Here is a 21,689-nt window from a genome sequence, read left to right as displayed (position 1 = left end):
GAGTTCTGGTGGACATTCTGACCATAGAGAATGGCTTTGGTTAAGCGGTTGTCATATCAGTCTCTGGTACATAAAGTGCACATCTTTCCCACTTCTCTCTTCAGGTGAGCGCCCCTTCCACTGTAACCAGTGTGGAGCTTCTTTTACTCAGAAGGGCAACCTTCTGAGACACATAAAGTTACACTCTGGAGAGAAGCCGTTCAAATGTCCTTTCTGTAGCTATGCATGTAGAAGAAGGGACGCCCTCACAGGACACCTCAGGACCCACTCTGGTAAGTGCCATCTAGTATTTGGGGCGAAAAATGAAATAGGGGAATGTAAGAAGTTACTATGTAATTTTACTATGTAACACAATTCAGTTTGGAGCAAGGAGTACCTAGCGTACTTTTTGCTTAGGTTAAGTAACCAATAATTTGCAGAGTGCCTGTGGCCTTTCTTATTTTCATTATAAACCATTGTAAGTTGTTACATGTCTTATTCTTATTTCTGGATGTTGGAGTAAGAAAATAGGTGTTATATAAATTTTCTATGATTTTTAACCATACAATTATGAATAGCAATAACATAGTTATTATGGTTAATCTACAATGATTGAAGGCCTAATGAAATGCCAGAATAACATTCTAAAATTACTATAAAGTAGGAACTTTTTTTTGCTGATAGAGTAACCAGGTTCAGACTTCAGTGGCAGAGAAAAGATCATTTTTAAAACAAATAATTCTATACTCATTAAAATTTGATCATTAGACTAATTTATATCATACTTTAACTTCTGTTTTTTTATTTCCTAAATTATGTGTTGGACCCCATCTGAAACTTTTCTGTGCTTTATAAATGATTTAATAATCTAGAATATTTGGGATTTTTTTAAAGTACTAAAATAAATATATGAAAAAGAAAACAAAAGTAGAAAATCTGAAGAAATCTCATTTGCCTTTTAGCATAAATTGCCATAACTAAGAAGTTAAAGATAGAGAATTAATATATAATACCCTCAAACCACTTCTGTATGACTTTTGTGTATGACACATTAAACTTTAATTTTAATGTAAATATGTATATTTTTATCTACATTGAGGAAGTATATTAAGTGTTCTGAAGATAGTAAAAAAATGTTTCTTTATCATTTCCTGTCTTTAAGACTGAACAGAATTTTTAACATGAATGTAAATCTTATAAAACTATTCACACATTAAATGACAAATCTGGGTTGTTTTTTAAATCAAGTTAATGCAGACATTAAGACAAAATATATTAAAGTATGTATTTTACTTTCTTACCTGACTCAAAAATTATTGCATTTTGTGTTATTTCAGATTTATTTAAGAAATATTCTCTTAAAATTATCTTTTGATTATTGAAATATAGCATAGTGAAAGATCTTTTAAGATGTGATATGTATTTTCTTTAAATAACTATGTATTTTGGCTTATGAACTACTAGTGAATTCACAAAAATAGATGCAGTGCTTCAGACTTTATGAATGTAAGCTTTGCTTTAACTTCATATAATGGGTAACTTTAATCTGTTTTATTCTTTACATCATTCTGTTGTTTTTAATACTACAATTTAGTGTGTGCATATTATCTATTTTTCATAAAGATATGATCCTTATAACTGCTTTATGTTGATTTTGAAACACAGAATACCACATCATGATTTCTGCAGATAAACAGCAGTCTCAAATAAATATGAATAAGAGTTTAATTGGATAATTATAAAAGAAGTTTTTCATATACTGCATCACTGAATAATGTTAATTTGTTGTACTTCCGAAAGAATTTGTAATATTAACCATCAGCAATGTTCTTCATAATAACTAGAATGTGAGACACAGCTACTGAAGCCTATTTTTCTCTAATTAGTCAAAAACCTCAAAATTGATCTTTCAATTTAAACTGCTTCTTCTACTCATTCCCATCTTCTTGCCATCTTTTTCTAGCCCAGGCCATCTCTACTAGGCTAAATAAAATTCATTATCTAGTAATCCAAGCCTGATTCCTCATTAGGTTTTGGTAGTACTGTATTTTTTGGATTACTCCAGATCCTCAGTAACCAGAAGTATGTATAATAAGTTTAAAAAGTAGGACTTAATGAATCTCAAGAATTTCAAATATATCTCTTCTGGCTCTACTTTATAACTATATCCTAAAATCAGTTTGGTAATCTGGAAATATTAACAGTCCTTTTTTCTCCCTATAAATTCAACAGCTTGAGATGCCTGAATTAACCAATGAGTATTTACAGCTCTTAATGCAGCCATTCTAGAACTTTGAATCCTGATGAAAACATACTTTCTTAAGGACTGACATCTCTGAAGCTCCAATCCCAAGATTTCAGGGAGAAATTTTTTCAAGTAACTACTTCTATAACATCTCCATTCTCAGATTTAGTCATTCTGGCTTCAAAAGAATGACTTTGGGCATATACTACATCCTGTAGAACATCACCAAACCCTCCTACATTCCCATATGAAGTACTACAAAGGTACGCCATCTTACCCTCCACTGGCCAGCTGGTTCTGAATGATCAAGCAGGAGGTGTGACAAGAGAATTCTATAGGGTAATCTTTATATATTCTTTGCCGCTAAAATCAGTTTCCTGGTAGAAGGCATTGTTGCAAGGAATATTATAGGGCATTCTATTAAATCCAATCATGAAGTGTGCAAAAATGTATTGAAGGAGAAGGGAAATCTTTACCCTAAATATCTAGAGTCCCCAAAGGATAAAATTCTGCCTCCTCTATGTTGGAAGGAGTCCAATGTAATCTACTTGGCAATTGGTACCACACCAGGACCTCAGGATTTGAATATTTTAGCTCAGAAGTAGAGATAGTTAAATGAGTTACACATCCTTGTAGTTCAATCCATATGTAATACCTAACTTTGCCCTAATATTACTATATATGGGACTTATCAAGCAAATACTAGGGCACGAAAGTAAATGTTTAACTTTACTTTTCTAGACTAGTAAGAACTTTCTCCACAGTGGATATTGTCAAGAGAAATTAGTGTAACATATTACCAGAATGTATATCAATTCTTAAAAAATGCATCTACATAATCCATCTCCAACTTTTACTTCCAATCTTCCACTTAGTTCTTTGAAGTCATTGGCCACATGGCGATGACATTTTTAGTAGTTTGGCTATCTCTTCTTCCACACAAAGTGTGCAATCAGACATAGAAATTGAAATTATAGCTGCTGGGAGATACTCTTTTACAGCTACCGCAGTGTTAGTCCCTTTAAATGGAGCTGAAAACAGAGGTCACAATTAATGCCAAATAACTTGCAATTCATTTACAAGGTAGGCCCACATTATTTCCTTCTCATTTAACTGTTCTGGGGAACAACTCGTAACATGATAGATGTGTATTAAGAAAACAGATGTAGAAGTAGTAATAACAGTCATTGTGAACACTATAGTTACTTGCCTATCACTACATTGGGCTGTCTCAAGTTAAAAATGAAATGGTATTTATACCTATTACTCTCAGATATGATGAATCAGATTATATATATTCCATGATGAACAGTTTAGTTCACTTGTTTAGAGGTCTGTATCTGATACTCAGTCGTAAAGAGTATCCCGCCATTTTATAGCCACTTTTATTTTTGCCAGTCCTGGGCCTTAAACTCAGGGCCTGAGCACTGTCCTTGGGCTTTCTCAAGGCTAGAAGTCTATCACTTGAGCCATCGCACCACTTCTGGCTTTTTTTCTATGTATGTGATACCGAGGAATCGAACTCAGGGCTTCATGCATACTAGGCAAGCACTCTACCACTAGGCCAAACTCCCTGCCCCTTGTAGCCACTTTTTTAAAATGGGGAATTATTATAAATGGAAGTTTCTTACTACAAAACCATTAAAAATCTGCACCCAGAGGCTTCAACTGACAGAGATTTCACAGAGCATCTCCATTTGCTACAGGCATTGCAATCACTGTGTGTTCTGCGCTTAAGTCATGAGGTTTGGTTAGCTTTTCTTAAGGCAGAATAATACTGTAGATCCTGTGTGTCCCAGGGTCCTTTCAGAACTTGTAGTTTACTTAATGCATATAGCAGGGCAGCATACCCAAGTGTGGCTGCTTGCAGAATCCAAAGATATTACTATGACTTGTACCTTATTTTTTATTATATAAATGCTGGGGAAAGCAGTTTATCACATACTGTAAAAGACCTGTTTTAGCCTGCCTACACTACAGAACATTTTCCATTTCACAAATCCTGGAAGTCCTTGAACATTTCTTGAGTTTATTCACCATCTTCTAGCATTTATCTTCCAGAGGCACCATGGATATTCATTGCTTCCTTCTCCCCAAATCCAAACGGTTTAATGTCATGAATGTAATAGTCTGGCTTGATGTTCATGGTACATTAAAATGACCAAGGTTTCTCTGGCTCCATTTTGGCAAAAAGGGAGTAGTCTAGTCTTAAGGTATCATAATGCAAATGTGCTCTTCCTATAGTATGCACGAAAACTACTTTGGAGTCTTTGCTGACAGTGGCTTTGTATCTGAAGTCAAAGTCTATGTTGAAAAATGCTCCAGTGAATTCTTCTGTTAGAACTGCATTTGCAGGGCTTGGAGTTTGGCTTAGTGATAGAGTGCTTGCCTAGCATGCACAAAGACCCGGGTTTGATTCCTCTGCACCACATACATACAAAAAAGCCAGAAGTGGTGCTGAGGCTCAAGTGGTAGAGTGCTAGCCTTGAGAAAGTCTAAGGACAGTGCTCAGGCCCTGAGCCCAAGCCCAGGACTGGCAAAAAAAAAAAAAAAAGAACTGCATTGGCCGTTGGCTTTATAACATAACTAAGTTTACAGATCTTTCCATTTCCATTCTCATTCACATCTGTAATTTGTCCAGAGATGCATTATTTCATCCCTACCATTGGCCCATAATGTAGAACTACAAGTTTTGGAGTTGTTCATTTTATTTAGCAATATAATTCCATAACAGTGTCAATCAGGTTTTGGGATAGGTTTTCAGCTCTATTTGCTTCCAGGTTTAGGTAAATAAGGTATGTTGAAAGCTAATAGATAAACTTTCTCATGTTTCACCTGTGTTCTCACTTGAACATTCAGTGCATTTCTTTTGTCATTTTTACCTTTGTGTGGCAGGGGCCACCAGAACTTGTTCAGCCACACTGAAAGATTCTCTCTACACATTTTTGCTTTATTGGCATATAAGTGTCATAGCTTCCAAAACTAACCTGTGAGCAATAACTACCCATTGTTCTATTGTACTCCATTATTAGGTTGGCTATTAATACTATATTTTGGCTTCTAACATGATACCTTTCAATTTTCCTACAGTATTTGGCCTTAATGAGCCCAGTTGTGGAGCCATTATGTGGTTCACACTTAAGAAAAAATGGTTGGAATATAATGTGTATTTTTCATATTATGTTTAAGTAGTTTCCCAAATAGGTTGCCATCCAAAGAATCAATGTATGAGTACAATGTGTCTTGATCAACGTTACCCTTTTCATCAATCTCCCCCAATATTATGTGTTTTGTGTGTGTATAAAATCTTGTATAATTCCTGTAAAAGCTAATAATTATTTCTATCTCAGTTTACATTCCCTAGAAGACATGAGGTAATGTCTTAGTTTTAATTGCATAGGCACAATATTTAGGCTATTTTTAGATAGTGTCTTGCATTTGTGAGCTTCTGTATACAATAGATAAAACACTGAGTACTTTCCAATGGATTATTCAAGTCTTTTATATAACCTTAGCCAAAGGAAAAATTCAAACATTAGTAACAATAAGTCTTACAACCAGAAAAAGACCTTTTTTCAAATTGTAATTGTATTTTACTATTGGAATAATGTATAATGTACAGAGGGGTTACAGTTACATTGTCAGGTAATGGGTACATTACTTCTCGAACCTTGGTACTCCTTCTCATGTTTGTCCTCTTTCCCTCCCCACATCCTTTCCTAATCATCTTGTTTTCCCCTAATTTAAATAAACAAAAAACGTATATATAATATACCAGGAAACAAAGTCAGATACAGTAACCACATGAGATTAACCATAAGTGGAAAAAAAGAGATAAGAAATAACATGTATTTTTAATTGTTCCATATATTTATTCTACAAAATGTAAAGTGACTTCAAATGAGAAGAAAAAGAAAGAAGACTGTCTAGAATGCAAAAATCAAAACATGCAGGATTAAGAACAGTCTTGCTGTGAATTAGCTGTAGGATTTGGTCTAGTTATTTGATTGGCTCTGAAAGTCTCTCTTTGGCATTAATATTAAAGATTTTTTTTTTTACCAACTTGAACTTTACTCCTAATCAGTCACCATGATAAGCTTTAAGGAACAGTGTTCATTCCACCCCAATTTTTTTCATATATTTTTATTATAATTAATAGAAGGGTTACATTATATTCACCAGATAGAAGGGGCATTACTTCACATATATTGATACACTTTCTCATGTCTTGGTCCCCATTTCCCTCCCCCCACCCCGCCCCTCATCTTGTTTTCCTCCCTTCCCTAACCGACTTCAAATAACCAAATACCTATATATACAATATATCAGATAACAAGGTAAAATACATAACAATATGAGATAACCAAGGAACAACAAAAGAGATGAGAGATAACATAATACATTAAGGACAACATCACTCATTATAGGGCTTTTGTTTCTATGTCCTGGAGGTCCTTTCATTTAGCTTCATTCTATATGGCCTTATGTATCTAGGTTTTGTTCTATTGTAAATTGCTGCTAGGAGAGCCCAAGGTTTCTACTGAATTTGACAAATAAGGGAGATTCTTGGGCCTGTGTTCCTTTGACTCTGGCTTACTTCACTTAATATGATTTTTTCTAAGTCTTTCCATTTCCTAACAAATGGAGCGGTGTCATTCTTTCTGACAGCCGCATAGAATTCCATTGTGTATAAATACCACATCTTGATGATCCACTCATCAAATGAGGGGCATCTGGGTTGGTACCATATCATTGCTACGGCAAATAGTGCTGCAATGAGCATCATTGTGTTAGTGGATTTAGTATGTCCTTGTTTCTGGACAATTGGGTAAATGCCAAGTAGTGGAATTGCTGGGTCATAGGAGAACTCTAATTTTAGTCTTTTGAGGAACAGCCATCCTGCTTTCCATAGTGGTTGAGTGAGTTTGTACTCCCACCAACGTGTAGTAGTGATCCCTCCTGGCCACATCCCCTCCAGCATCTGTTGTTAATAGTTTTCATGATCCTGGCGATTCTAACTGGAGTGAGGTGGAATCTTAGAGTTGTTTTGATTTTTGCATTTCTTTTATGGCCAGAGATGTTGAGCATTTCTTCATAGGTCTATAGGCCATTTTTATTTCTTCTTCAGAGAAGACTCTCTTTAAGTCTTTGGCCCATCTTTTAATGGGATGGTTGTTTCTTTGGAGATTAGTTTTGGAGTGATTCAAATTTTTGAGCTGTTGATATATTTTAGATATGAGGCCTTTGTCCATTGTATGGTTAGTGAAGATCTTCTCCCACTCTGTAGGCTTTCTAGTTAATTTGCTAGCTTTATACTTTGCCATACAGAAGCTCTGCAGTTTAATGCAGTCCCACTTATCCAGCCTTTCTCTGATTTGTTGTGTTTCTTGGTCCTTACTGAGAAAGTTTCAACGTGTACCAAGGAGGCCTAGTGTATCTCCTATTCCTTCTTGTCGGCTTTTACCTCAAGGTCTTTGATCCATTTGGAGTTAATTATAGTACAGGGTGACAAAGAAGGATCCAATTTTGGTTTTCTGAGGGTGCTTAACCAGTTCTGTCAGCACTACTTGTTGAAGAGGCTGTCTTTCTTCCTTATCAAAGATTAGGTGGCTATATGTCTGTGGTTTAATATCTGGGTCCTCAGTTCTATTCCATTGGTCTTCAGGCCAGTACCAACCTGTTCTGTTCACTATAGCTCTGTAAGAGAGTCTAAAGTTTGGTATTGAAATTACTCCTGTAGTGTTCTTTCTGCTAAGAATTGTTATTGGTATATAGGGTCTTTTATTATTCCATATGAAATTTTGAATTGCCTCTTCTATTTCTTTAAAGAATGACATTAGGATATTGATGGGTATTGCGTTGAATTTGTAGATAGCCCTTGGCAAGATTGCCATTTTCACAATGTTAATTCTTCCAATTCAGGAGCATGGGAGGTTTCTCCATTTCCTCAGTTCTGCTTTAATTTCCCTTTTCAGGGTTTTAATGTTTTTATCAAAAAGCTCTTAATGTTCTTGGTTAAGTTCATTCCTAGGTATTGTATTTTCTTTGAGGCTATTGCAAAAGGAGTTGCTTTCCTGATTGTTGCCTGGTTCTTCTCACTGTTGGCATACAGGAAGGCAGCTGATTTTTGAGGGTTAATTTTCTATTCTGCTACCTTGCCAAAGTTTTGAATCCGTTCAAGCAGCTTGGCAGTGGAGTCTGTAGGATTCTTTAAATACAGAATCATGTCATCTGCAAAGAGGGAAAGTTTCACTTCCTCTTTCCCTATTTGGGTCCCCTTTATGCTTGTTTCTTGCCTTATTGCTCTGGCTAGGAATCGTAATACTATGTTAAAGAGGAGTGGAGAGAGTGGGCATCCTTGTCTCATTCCTGATTTTAAAGGGAATGGCTTTAGCTTTTTGCCATTAAGTATGCTACCTGTGTTCACCCCAACTTTTTTTATAGAAAGTACTTACTGATTTGTTTTAACTTTTAAAATAGTTACTATATGAAACATATTTATCATCATAAAGATTTTGATTCTTCACAACACAAGTTGTCCTCCTCTGCTGCTGTCTGCCAACTCAAGTATATATATTCCATGAAATTAGATACTAACGGTAGGATGGAGGAAAGGAAAGAGGGAAAAAAGAAATAAATGATTGAGATGTACTCTCAAACTAAAGATAGCAATCCAGTTTTCAGCTGAATGAACTTTGGGATGTTTTTTTTTATTGTAATTAGTAAAAGGGATACATGATATTTGCCAGATAGAAGGTGCATTAATTCACATACATTGATACCCTTTCACATGTCTTGGTACCCATTTCCCTCCCCCCCCCACACCCCTCACCCGTCTTGGTTTTCCCCCCTTCCCTATCAAATTTCAAATATCCAAATACAAATAAATTCAATATATCAGATAACAAAGTGAGATACTATACCAATATGAGATAACCAAGGGACAGCAAAGGAGATGAGAGACAACATAGTACATTAAGGACAACAATCATTCATTATATGGCTTTTGTTTCAATATCCTGGAGGTCCTTTCAATTAGCTTTGGGATATGTTTTTAAAACATATTCCCTGTGTGTTTTATTTAAAGTTATAGGAGGGCCGGGAGTTTGGCCTAGTGTTAGAGTGCTTGCCTAGCATGCATGAAGACCCGGGTTCGATTCCTCGGTACTACATACATAGAAAAAAGCTGGAAGTGGTGCTGAGTCTCAAGTGGTATAGTTCTAGCCTTGAGAAAGTCCAAGGACAGTGCTCAGGCCCTGAGCCCAAGCCCAGGACTAGCAAAACAAAAAAAAAGAAAAGAAAGAAACCTTAAAAAAAATAAAATAAAGTTATAGGAAATTAGAAGTTTTTTTTCCATGTTTAAACTGTTGCTATTCAGTATCCTTATGATAAGCCACACAACTGTACCTTTTATATAAATTTATATAAGCTTACTTTATGTAAATTTACAAGATAGCATTTATTTGATTCTATGGTTAGTTAAGTCAGTGAATCCGTCGTTTTTATTACCTTTGTCTTTTGGAGTTTCAGTTTAACAAGCGCTTACAGTCCTTTTATTTTAAAGGACTAGTCTAGTATGGGTTTTGTTGTTTTATTTTTGAGCAGGGCCGAGATTACACTCATGGCCTTGGGTTTATTAGAGAAGCTTTCTACCATTTCTACATCCCCAGACTTTTTGATTTATTCTTTGCTTTTGAGATACGGTTTTACATTTTTCCTAGGGTTGACATTGAACTGAGCTTCTTCTAACCCTGCCTCTGCCTCTACCTCTGCCTCCCTACTAGTTGAGATTATAAATATGGTTGGCCTAATTAGTATGTTTTATACATTGCATTTTATTCCATGTAAGTATGTTTTGTACATTGTGTATTATTCCATGTAAGTGTAGTTATTATATCCAATATTTGAGGGAGAGTATTTTAATTAAGCCTTGTACTGTTGTTATTAATCCAAATAATACTTAGCATACTTGTTTTAAAGTCATGAGATGAATTAGAATTGTGTGTTTTTTAGATAGCACTTCAAAAATATTTCTCATATACTTTAATATTGTAAGCATCATTAAGATGGAAATCAAAGGAAAAGTGTCTAGAAAGCTTACATAATACCTTTTTATAAATTAGAGAAAAATGACTAAGAATTTCTATCATGAAATAAAAACATTTATGCTATGCCAAAGATTTAAGTTTGGCTATGAAATTTTACTGAATTCAGATTACTGTGAAACATTATTGCTTAAAGATGGAACCATTTACAAAAAATATATATATATATAATCATTTCAAAATACATGGAAAGAAAAATTCTAATGTGCCTAGAATGCTCAGGCATTTTCTTTTATATTTGAAAAAAGTCCAATATCTATCTGTACCATTTTTTAGCATGTATATTTCTCTTTTACTTTTGAATGTTATTTGAACTTTAGGCCTGTGCTCTCCCTTGATTTGCTTTTATATGGCTGGAGCTCTACAGTGAGCCAGACCGCCAGCCCAGAATTTTGCTGATTAATTAGAAATGGAGTTTTGCCCAATCTGCCTTTGAATCACAGCCCTTCACGTCTCAGACTTCTGAGTAGGTAGGACTATGAATGCAGCACTGGCGCCTGGGAACGTGCTTATTTCTGATACATCATCAAAAAGCTGGAAAGAAAATATTATATAAAGTGAGCAGTATAGGAACTGTTTTAGTGTGTTTTTGTTCATTTTACCAACAGAATTACTTCATATTTTTCCTAATACTCTCTATTAATTTCTAAGTAATGGCTTCCAACTAAATAATTATTTAATATAGCATTTTATATTTAAGCTATCAGTTAAAAATAAATACTTGATGAAATTACTTCATCCACAAAACAAAAAAACACCAACAGAAAATATGGATATGGAATGAAGTTAAATAAATATCCAACTTATTTCTCATCATGAAAATCTTGATTTTTCTACAACAATACTTCACAACCTATTCAGTGTTTGACAGTTTTCAGTTTAAGAAGTTTAATTGTCAGTTTAAAGCTATTTTGTCCTATAAAAGGAACTAGAACAGATGTTCCACATAAATGTCCATCTGTTAAAACAACAACAGCTTCCTCTCTATTGTACATTTTTGGGGTATTTTTATTTCTCCATAATCCTGAGTATATTTCATCTAACAAATATATCTGAATTATAGAATATTAATATTAGTTCCTAATAATTTTCAAAAATATACCCATGAAATAGTACCAAGATTTCTTTTTTATATTTTAATTTTATTTATTTTTTACTTTTTTGTTTTTTATTGTAATTAATAGAAGGATTACATTATATTCACCAGATAGAAGATGTATTACTTCAAAACATTGATACCCTTTCTCATGACATGGTCCCCATTTCCCTTTCCCCTCCCCCCACTCTTTTTTATTTTCACCCTTCCCTATCCAATTTCAAATAACCAATTAAGTACATATAAAATATATCAAATAAAAAGGTGAAATATTGTAACAATATGATATAACAAAGGTATAGCAAAAGAGATAAGAAATAACATAGTACATTAAGGACAGCAATTACTCATTATATGGCTTTTGTTTCTTTATCCTGGAGGTCCTTTCATTTAGCTTCATTCTATATGGCCTTATGTATCTAGGTTTTGTTCTATTGTAAATCTCTGCTAGGAGAGCCCAAGGTTTCTACTGAATTTGACAAATGAGGGAGACTCTTGGGCCTATGTTCCTTTGAGTCTGGCTTACTTCACTTAATATGATTTTTTCTAAGTCTTTCCATTTCCTAACAAATGGGGCGATGTCATTCTTTCTGATAGCAGCATAGAATTCCATTGTGTACAAATACCATATCTTGTTGATCCACATATCAACTGAGGGACATCTGAGTTGGTTCCATATCTTTGCTATGGTAAATAGTGCTGCAATGAGCATCATTCAGTTAGTGGATTTAGTATGTCCTTGTTTCTGGATAATTGGGTAAATGCCAAGTAGTGGAATTGCTGGGTCATAGGAGAGCTCTACTTTTAGTCTTTTAAGGAACAGCCATCCTGCTTTCCATAGTGGTTGAATGAGTTTGTACTCCCACCAACAGTGTAGTAGTGATCCCTCCTGGCCACATCCCCTCCAGCATCTGTTGTTAATAGTTTTCATGATCCTGGCGATTCTAACTGGAGTGAGGTGGAATCTTAGAGTTGTTTTGATTTGCATTTCTTTTTTTTTTTTTATTTTTTTTTGCCAGTCCTGGGCTTGGGCTCAGGGCCTGAGCACTGTCCCTGGATTTTCTCAAGACTAAGGCTCTACCACTTGAGCCACAGCACCACTTCTAGCTTTTTGCCAAGTATGTGGTACTGAGGAATCAAACCCGGGTCTTTGTGCATGCTAGGCAAGCACTCTACCACTAGGCCAAACTCCCAGCCCTGATTTGCATTTCTTTTATGGCCAGAGATGTCAAGCATTTCTTCATATTATAGGCCATTCTTATTTCTTCTTCAGAGAAGACTCTCTTTAATCTTTGGCCCATCTTTTAATGGGATGGTTGTTTCTTTGGAGATTAGTTTTGGAGTGATTTAAATTTTTGAGCTGTTGATATATTTTAGATATGAGGCCTTTGTCCATTGTATGGTTAGTGAAGATCTCTCACTCTGTAGGCTTTCTAGTTAATTTGCTAGCTTTGTCCTTTGCCATACAGAAGCTCTGCAGTTTAATGCAGTCCCACTTATCCAGCCTTTCTCTGATTTGTTGTGTTTCTTGGTCCTTACTGAGAAAGTTTCAACATGTGCCAAGGAGGCCTAGTGTATCTCCTATTCCTTCTTGTAAAGTTTTCAGTGTGTCAGCTTTTACCTCGAGGTCTTTGATCCATTTGGAGTTAATTCTAGTGCAGGATGACAAAGAAGGATCCAACTTTGGTTTTCTGTGGGTGCTTAACCAGTTATGCCAGCACCATTTGTTGAAGAGGCTGTCTTTCTTCCATTCTATTTTTTTTTGGCTTCCTTATCAAAGATTAGGTGGCCGTATGTCTGTGGTTTAATATCTGGGTCCTCAGTTCTATTTCATAGGTCTTCAAGCCAGTACAAAGATTTCTTAAAACTCAAATTTGCCATTTTAAATATCTCTAGTTTGTTTTTATCTTCAGTTTTGTCTTTACCTATCATGAGAAAACTTATAAAATTAGGTTTTATGACCTCTGATTCTAGGCATATTTTCATAGTCATCTTTAGCACAATTTTTAAGATATAAACTACATGCCTTTGGAGAATCTAACTAGATAGAATAGCTTCTACTATTTCAAATTTCTTTAAAAAAAAGCAAAATCTTAAAAGTGCACTTACTATTTGGCTTGGTTTGAGATAGAACTATAATTCTGTCGTCTAACATCAATTGCTCTAGTTTTAAATTTGGTATAACAGTCTGTTATTTGATTTTATGTAGAAAATTATTATCTTTTTTTTACTAAGTAATTCCTATTACCATAGCATATTTTTAAGCCACTCACTGGTCAGCAGTTCTTTAAGTTTAAGTGTTTTCTGAAGTACACACAGCATATATTATTACTTTCTTTTCTAATATGCTCAGTTCGCACTTGGTTTATTTAAATTATCTTTTCCTCTCTTATTGTTTCAAAGTGTGTTCTTTATTCTCTTTTTCATCTTTTGTGATGACTGACATATAAGGTACATAAATGACATTCTTGGTTTATTAAACATGCAAAGAATTTTGTAACATGCTTGCTGTAGGTTACAGACCTTTGGATATTAAAGTCTGGATCATTTGTTAAGTGAATGAGAAATACAAAAGTTTTTACTTGGGTAGAAGATTATGACAATCAGTTGTTTTCATGTTTGCATGACACCATGACTTTTATATCGATTTGTTAAAGAGATCTTTGTAAAGCACAAACCCATGGTCCAGTGTAATGTTAGACTCTTGAATTAAGTTATGCTGGCTCAAAACCTGGATGTAGCATGACCCATTCATAATAATGTTGGCACATTAAGTGTAGTAGAATTAGTCCTGCAGGCTTCCCATAAGAAGGAACTATTTTAAGCTGATCTGAGACCTGGCACTTGGCCCATTTTCTGGGTGTGCTCCCAAGTGTGAACTTTCCCCACCTTCGCCCCTCCTCCCTTTCCTGGAGATAGCTGATAGAAATGAACTACATTGGTAATTACCTATGCAGTGTCACTTGTGAAAATGGTTTACATAGCTGCATAGGGCTCATTTCACCCATTAAGTCTTGAGACTTTTTCACTGACCAGAGGGGATAGGACTAAGATCTTCAATTTCCAACTTTTAACTGCACATATGAGGCCCTGACAATTCATGGGCTTAATTATAAATGACTGTTATTCTTTATGTATTATGTTTTTCTCTCTTCTCTTGTATTGCCCTTTGGTTAGTCTCATATTGTTACAGTATCCCACTTCATTACCTGGTATATTATATAGATGTTTACTTTTTTATTTGAAATAGGAGGGGAAAAATGAGGGGAGAGGGGTTGGGGGAGAGGGATGAGGACAAAAACATAAGAGATACCAGTGTGTGAGAAGTAATGCCCCCTCTATCTGGCAAATATAACTTTAAACCCTCTATACATTGAAATAAAAAATTATAATATATATATACGACATCATCTTTTACAAAAAGCACTAGCCATTCTTCTTTTAATTTCAAGAATATTTCTAACATGAATTATTGGTAAGTCTCTGTTATGAATATTCATTTAATGCACCTCTTTTCATTTTATTATAAAGTCATTTGTCAAGTCAATTTAGAATCCTTTCCTCTATCTCTGAAGTTCAAAACAAATAGGTAAGATTCATGAGCCTCGTTCTCATTGTTCTAAATAATTCTACAGACATTTTCCTGAATGCAAAGTTTGCTAGCAGCTTTGCATCCTCATTGAATTTCTAGGTGTGGGCAAAGTTAATTTGTTATCATTTCCCATCTTCCCTGCTTACACTGTCTGCAATTTGATGTGTTTGAAATTCCATGGTAGAATTAGAGAGGCCAAACTAGGACCAGTGGCTCACACCTATAATCCTAGCTACTCGGAGACCTGAGATCTGAGGATCTTGGTTCAAAAGCCAGCCCGGGCACTAAGCCCATGAGACTCTTATCTATAATTAACCACTAGAAAACTGGAAGTGGCCCTGTGGCACAAGGGTAAGGTGGTAGCCTTGGGCTGAAATGCTCAAGGACAGCGCCCAGGCCCAGAGTTCAAGCCCCGTGACTGAGGCAAAAAAACAACAAAAAAGAATTAGGCCAGAGGCCAATTCCAGAAAAGCACATAGAAAAGATATTAAGTTTTTGTTTTCCTTGGGGCTGGGAGTTTGGCCTAGTGGTTAAAGTGCTTGCCTAGCATGCATGAAGACCCGGGTTCCATTGCTTGGTACCACATACATAGAAAAAAGCCAGAAGTGGTGCTGAGGCTCAAGTGGTAGAGCTCTAGCCTTGAGAAAGTCCAAGGACATTACTCAGGCCCTGAGCTCAAGCCCAGGACTGGCAAAAAATAAAAAATAAATAAATTTTTTGTTTTCCATTTTTCCTATTTGATGTTTTATATGAATGAAACAAATTTTTCATTCATAACCTGGACTATTCTGACTAGTCTTTTATAAAGTGGCTTAAATGATAGAAAATTGACAAGTAAAAATATAAACCAAGTATTCATTATCAACATTTAAAATATATTTAGAGTATATTTAAAACTTTACTTAAGTTAACATCAACCATCTATTAGTAGTAACCCATTAAATTATACAGATCTGTAGTGATAACAGGCAAACAGATTAAAATTGAAAGAGCCTAAATCAGGCATTTCAAAACAAGCGATCTTCTTTTCTATTTTTTCTTCTATCTTCATATTTTTCTTAATGTACTAACTGAATAAATGGACACTTTCATCTGAATAATCTGACATGGATTAGAAAGTTTAGAATTAATGGAGGTCAGTAGTGATTTGACATATTTTCCAGTATATAACAAATATTAGTTTATTTTTTCAATTGTGGATTGAATTATTGTTATTTTGTGACAAGCATCATTTTTATTTTACAGGGAAGCCAAGTTTTAAGAAAGATTATCTAGTATACCCACAATGTGTAATGATGTTTTTCTAAACATTTGACATACAACAGAGAAAAAGAAAGATCTTGAATACTAACAAGAAATAATAAGCAATAATTAGTAAACACAGTAAGTAAATTAGGTCACCATTTATTAAGTAACTGACTCTGACATGTGCTGTAACATTCCCATATGCATATTTTTGTAAAAAAAATTCTCATGAAAACATTTTTAGTTTGGTCCAACTATTTCCTTATTTAATTTAACCTAGGATTCACACAGCTGGCATAAGGGCTGCAATCCAAAATCTAAACTACTTTAAACCAAGTGATATGAAAGTAATTCTACCATTTTACATTCTTATGAAAATAATCTTATATGAGACTGCTTTTGGATAGTGCAAAATATGAATGATTTTTTTTTAATTTTAGAATGTTTCATTTTTAGTGTTATTGTTTCTCATTTAAAAGGCCCACCCCTGCTTTTGTGGAGTTTCCCTTCTTTTTTGTGTTTCTCCAAGGGTGTTTTTCCTAGTAGATTAATTTTAACTATACTCTGCTCCTCTCCTCATTCATTTGAAGTTCCTCCTGTCCATCTCCCTCCCACACACCTCAAGTACCAGCGTCTTAGTGTTCATTGTGTTAGACTGTTAGGTATTCTAAGAATGTATACCCTTTGAATTCTTCCTTGAATATACCATACTTTAATACATTTGTTTACACACATGTGTGACCCTATATATATATTAACTTATATATTTATAAATTAAATAAAAGTTCCACACATGAGAGGAAGCATGTATCTTTTGTTTCTCTGGGTGTGACTTTCTTCACTTAACACTGCCAGTGTCTAAGATTTTTAATTTAATTGGACAAACATGTTAATACATTGCATTTTAAGAGGGAAAGTTGATGTATGGAGAGTCAATGTGGATTATCAGGCATAAGAATGTTACCTTTCTGGTTCCCTGCAGTATTCAGGGTACTGGGACAAGGCAGTGAAGCACTGAGGGTTCCTAGTAAATGTGTATCCAGAGGATATTCAAGGAATCTAGTTCTTGCTCAGTGCTTGGCAGATTTTATCAAAGAAAAATGAAGTCTATTGATGACAGCCTTGTGTAACGTTTTGTTAGTATGGCACATAGTTCTTAAAGAACTTTCACAGAAAAAAATTGCTTACTTGGGAAATTAATAGTTGCTGAAACAAAGTCTTTACAAATAGTAATCTGGGGAAACATTGGATTTAACTAGTTTTCTTTCTGACTTTGTTATAAAAAATCAAAAACATCCAAAAGAACTTTTGTTCAATTACATTGTAAATCTCTAAGAACTCTTCATTTAAGTCTGCCTTTTCACAGATCTGATGAAACATCTTACATCCTTTCTCCAACCCCCACTTTCATTGGTAAACCCTTAGATCAAAGTCATTTGACTATGATCATTTCTAGACTGGCATCTAATTATATCGATACAAGTTAACTTAACAAACATTCACTTTGAAAAATAACTCACATTTCATGTACTCCTCTGTTCCTTTTCTCAAACGTTATCTTATTACTTAATAATTTCATTTAAAAAGTCTGTTGTCTTCTAAAAAATTTTTTAAAAAGTAGATGTGGAAAGTTGCTCAAAAATCCTGTATCAGAATACATTTAGAAAAATGTGTAACAGTAAAATAGATCACACATTTTGAGCACAAATTAATAACCTTTAAACACCCTGGCACCAGCCCTAGCTACTCAAGAGGCTAAGATCTGAAGATTGCTGTTCAAAAACAGCCTGGGCAGGAAAGTCTGTGAGATTTTTAACCCCAACTGAATCACAGAAAAAAACCAGAAGTGGTGCTGTGGCTCAAGTGTACTAGCTTTGAGCAAAAAGAACTCAAGGACATCTTCCAGGTTGAATTCAATCCTCAGAACTGGGAAAGAGAGGTGGGGAGGGAGAGAGGGAAAGAGAAGGAGAGGGAGATGAAGGAGGGGAGAACCTTTAAACTCAAAAAAATCCTTACATTAGAAATAAGATTGAATAAAATAGTAATACAATCAAAAATTAGGATTATATTTGATAAATAGATGAAAGTATTAAGTTGCTGGTGTTTTTTTTATTAACATTTAAGTTTCTCTAATGCAAATTAAAAAGAAATACATATTATATTGCCTAAAACAGAATTGCCAAGCTTTATTGGTTCACTGTTTTATTATTGCCATAGTAAGTTTTCACATATTACCCCTTAGAAATACCTAACAGTTTCATTTATTAAGTAATCAGGTCTAAGTAATAATTATTTGTATCCTAACAACCCTATAGCTATTTAAAGGTGTTATAATTGCAGATTGAGAAACTAAATGTTTTTATTTCATTTTTAAATAGCCATAGTTATGTGAGACTCTATGCCTTGCTACATCTTCCTTATACTCCTAAACCCTAGCATTAGCTTGGACCATATCCCCTTCATTTCCATATGTATATTGAGTCTTTAATAGCACTCGCAGAATACTTGTAAAACAATAGCTAAATACCACCTCTATCAAAATATTACATCATTAAATTATGTGAGCAAATAGTTTGCATGGTACCTGCAAGGTATTATTTTCTTCAGAAATCGAAACTATCTTTGCAGTTCCCCAAGAGTTTGATTCAGTATCCAAAGGTACCCTGCTACAATTCTGAGTCATGGAGAATTTATTATTTTGCTACTATACTTTTTGTTGCTAGCAGTATAAACAGCCATCTCCTATACAGTTAGTGTGCATATAAAGTTGCTAAAGATTTTTGAATGAGCAGTATAGCAGTAGAGATAAATATCTTAATTTTTTTCTGTAAGTGATTTGCTACAAATCACTAATACAGATAGTCTTAACTCATGAGTGTAAACATAAAAAAATGTAAATATAGAGTAACTTATGGATGAAAACAGAAAAAAATGTTTTATCATATGTTAGTAGTAATATTTCTTTAGATTGGTTTATAATCTTATAAGCAATTATAAGGTAAAGTCAAATATTAAAATCCAAGTTTTAGTCCTAGAAGGATTTATAAGAACTAGATATGTTTAATTCCATTAAAGATCTATGAACCATAATATATACATAATGCCCTCCTAATTTTATGTCATGGAAAATGGTAAATATTTTTTCTGTATAGAGATGTATTTCTGTTTGTGTTTGTATACATGTAAACATACATGCATCTATATAAAGAATAAAACATTTACCAAATTTATTAGTGCTATTGTAATTTGTTTTATAGGTTCACTAGGAAAATTCTTGAAGTGACCTATTTCAAGAAAGTATAAGTGAACAAGACTTGGTTGTGCTATATATCTTCATAACTCCTTATGAACTTATGGTAAACATTCCTGTTTCAAATTCTTTATGGCTCTTTGATTTAGTTTTCTTTTTACATAGGTATGCGTGGGTTCTAGCAGTGCAGAGGCAGCTTATAATTTTCAATCCCTTAGAAAAACAAAGGGAAAACTATGGTAAATTCCAATCCAGTTGTTATTTTCTCCCATCCAAGTACTAACCAAGCCCGACCCTGCTTAGCTTCCGAGATCAGACAAGATTGGGCGCATTCAGGGTGGTATGGCCATAGACTCCAGTTGTTATTTTCTGATTGAACAGTTGTGTCAGAATCATCTGTGGTTTTGTTTTATATTGTGTTCAGAGTCTTCTTTTTGTAGTTCATTCCTCAGGTCTGTATGTACATGTCTGACAGAATGGGGTTGTAAATCTTCCACTTCTGTTAGTGGGGGTCTTTTGCCAAGGAAATACCAGCATGATGAGAACAGAAGTTAGGTCTTAAAGAGAAACGGGTCACATCAGTGCCTTTGGTAAAGAAAAGTCTTAAACTTTAGCTTTTGAGAGGTCCTTTGGAATACCTGCTACATTTTTTGTCTTAGAATCTTTAGTATCATAATTCATCTTCTTAGAATTATAATCATAAGAATGTCTAATTTATCTGAGTTTCACTTTTTCTAAGGGTTATCATAACTCTGTATGTATGTGTGTGCATTAGTCTGTGTGCTGTTCCTGCTCGTTTTTTTACTAAGGAATAACCTTCTATTACTTGAGCCAGACCTCCACTTCCAGCTTTTTTTGGGGGGGCGGGAAACAGGGCTGCTGGGTAGGTAGTTATTTGAAAATAAGCATTTTATGGACTTCCTTGCCAGGGTTGGCTGTGAGCTGAGATCCTCATATCTCAGCCTCATGAGTAGCTAAGATTATAGGCTTTATTACAACTGGAGCCAAGCTTAGCATAACTTCTTGGTGTTATCTTTAGGGACCAGAATTACCTTCCTGCTTTAAATCACTAAAATACTTAACATGTATAGCATTATTTTTAGTAATGAAAGTAAGACAAATAAGTAGCTAGATACCTAACAAGTGAAAAAAATAATAATAATGATGAGTCCTCTGATTGCCCCAGCTTTATACCTGAAGGCAGTTTTAATCTATAGCTCAATGCCAGCAAACCCAGAGACAGGTACTTAGTAACTGAATTGAGGTAGATATGACAAACCAGTTAGACAAATGTGCTTTGAGTAAACAATTTCAACTAGAATCCATGTGAAAAGAGATATGAATATTGCAAATGGTCCCCTCAACTCTGGCTTTAAAACTATGCTACATGTATAAGTGAGGTAACTATCTGAACCTGAGAAAGCAGAAGGTCACATATTTCCTAGAGCTAATGTTAAGTCCAGGAAAAACCTTGAGTAGCAAGGAATTTAGTAAAAGCCTCAGAGATGCTAAACTAGTGCTTAAAATATTCTCTGGACTTTCCTGAAAATAAAGGTAAATATCAAAAGGATGAAACTGATTCCAGGTAGTAACATAGAAACATGCTGGAAGAAATCAACCACATTTTAAAGATATACGATAAAACCTAAAACCCACTAATGCAAAATTTATAAAATCCAATATCCCATTAAACTCTAAGAGACATGCAAAAAGTAGAAAATATCCACAGTTCAAAGAATATTCTTTTGCTAGAACAGATCCAGGAATTATCAAAATAATAGAGTTAGCAGATATCTTAAAAAACATCCCAAACAGAAAAGTCTAAAGGACTTCATCAGTAAATTTATCAGTAAACATTTAGATATAAGTTAAGAGAAAAAAATATTTTCCTTCCAGAGAAACAAAGGAAAATTATTTCCAAATGAATTCCATTGGTTCAGCATTTCTCTGGTGACAGAACAAAGATGACTGCCTAATAGTAATAATAGTAACTATATTGTGAACAGGAGTATGAAAACCCTTAATTCAGTTTTAAAACATTGAGTGTAGAAATGTATGGAAAGGGTAATATCTTAAAACAAAACAGGGTTTGTTCCAGGAATTTAAATTGGATCAATTTTGGCAAACAATAAATATAACTGTTCATATAACAGATACAAAAGGAAAGCCATACAATC

At 34.4% G+C, this 21,689-nt stretch overlaps 1 protein-coding gene across 1 annotated transcript in view; it reads left to right on the top strand.

The window, feature by feature from the left end:
* The window catches only part of Ikzf2 (IKAROS family zinc finger 2), a 146,553-nt gene that overhangs the window by 101,664 nt on the left and 23,200 nt on the right, over positions 1-21,689 (top strand). The window contains exon 4 of the mRNA XM_090354755.1: positions 105-272. Coding sequence (XP_090210881.1) covers positions 105-272 — 168 coding nt within the window. The remainder of the gene's footprint in view (positions 1-104; positions 273-21,689) is intronic.

This window comes from Megascapheus bottae, chromosome 21 (assembly GCF_031878675.1).
Source record: "Megascapheus bottae isolate mThoBot1 chromosome 21, mThoBot2.hap1, whole genome shotgun sequence".
NCBI lineage: Eukaryota > Metazoa > Chordata > Mammalia > Rodentia > Geomyidae > Megascapheus > Megascapheus bottae.
Note: the sequence above shows the minus strand (reverse complement) of the source record. Positions and strands in the feature narration are given on the sequence as shown.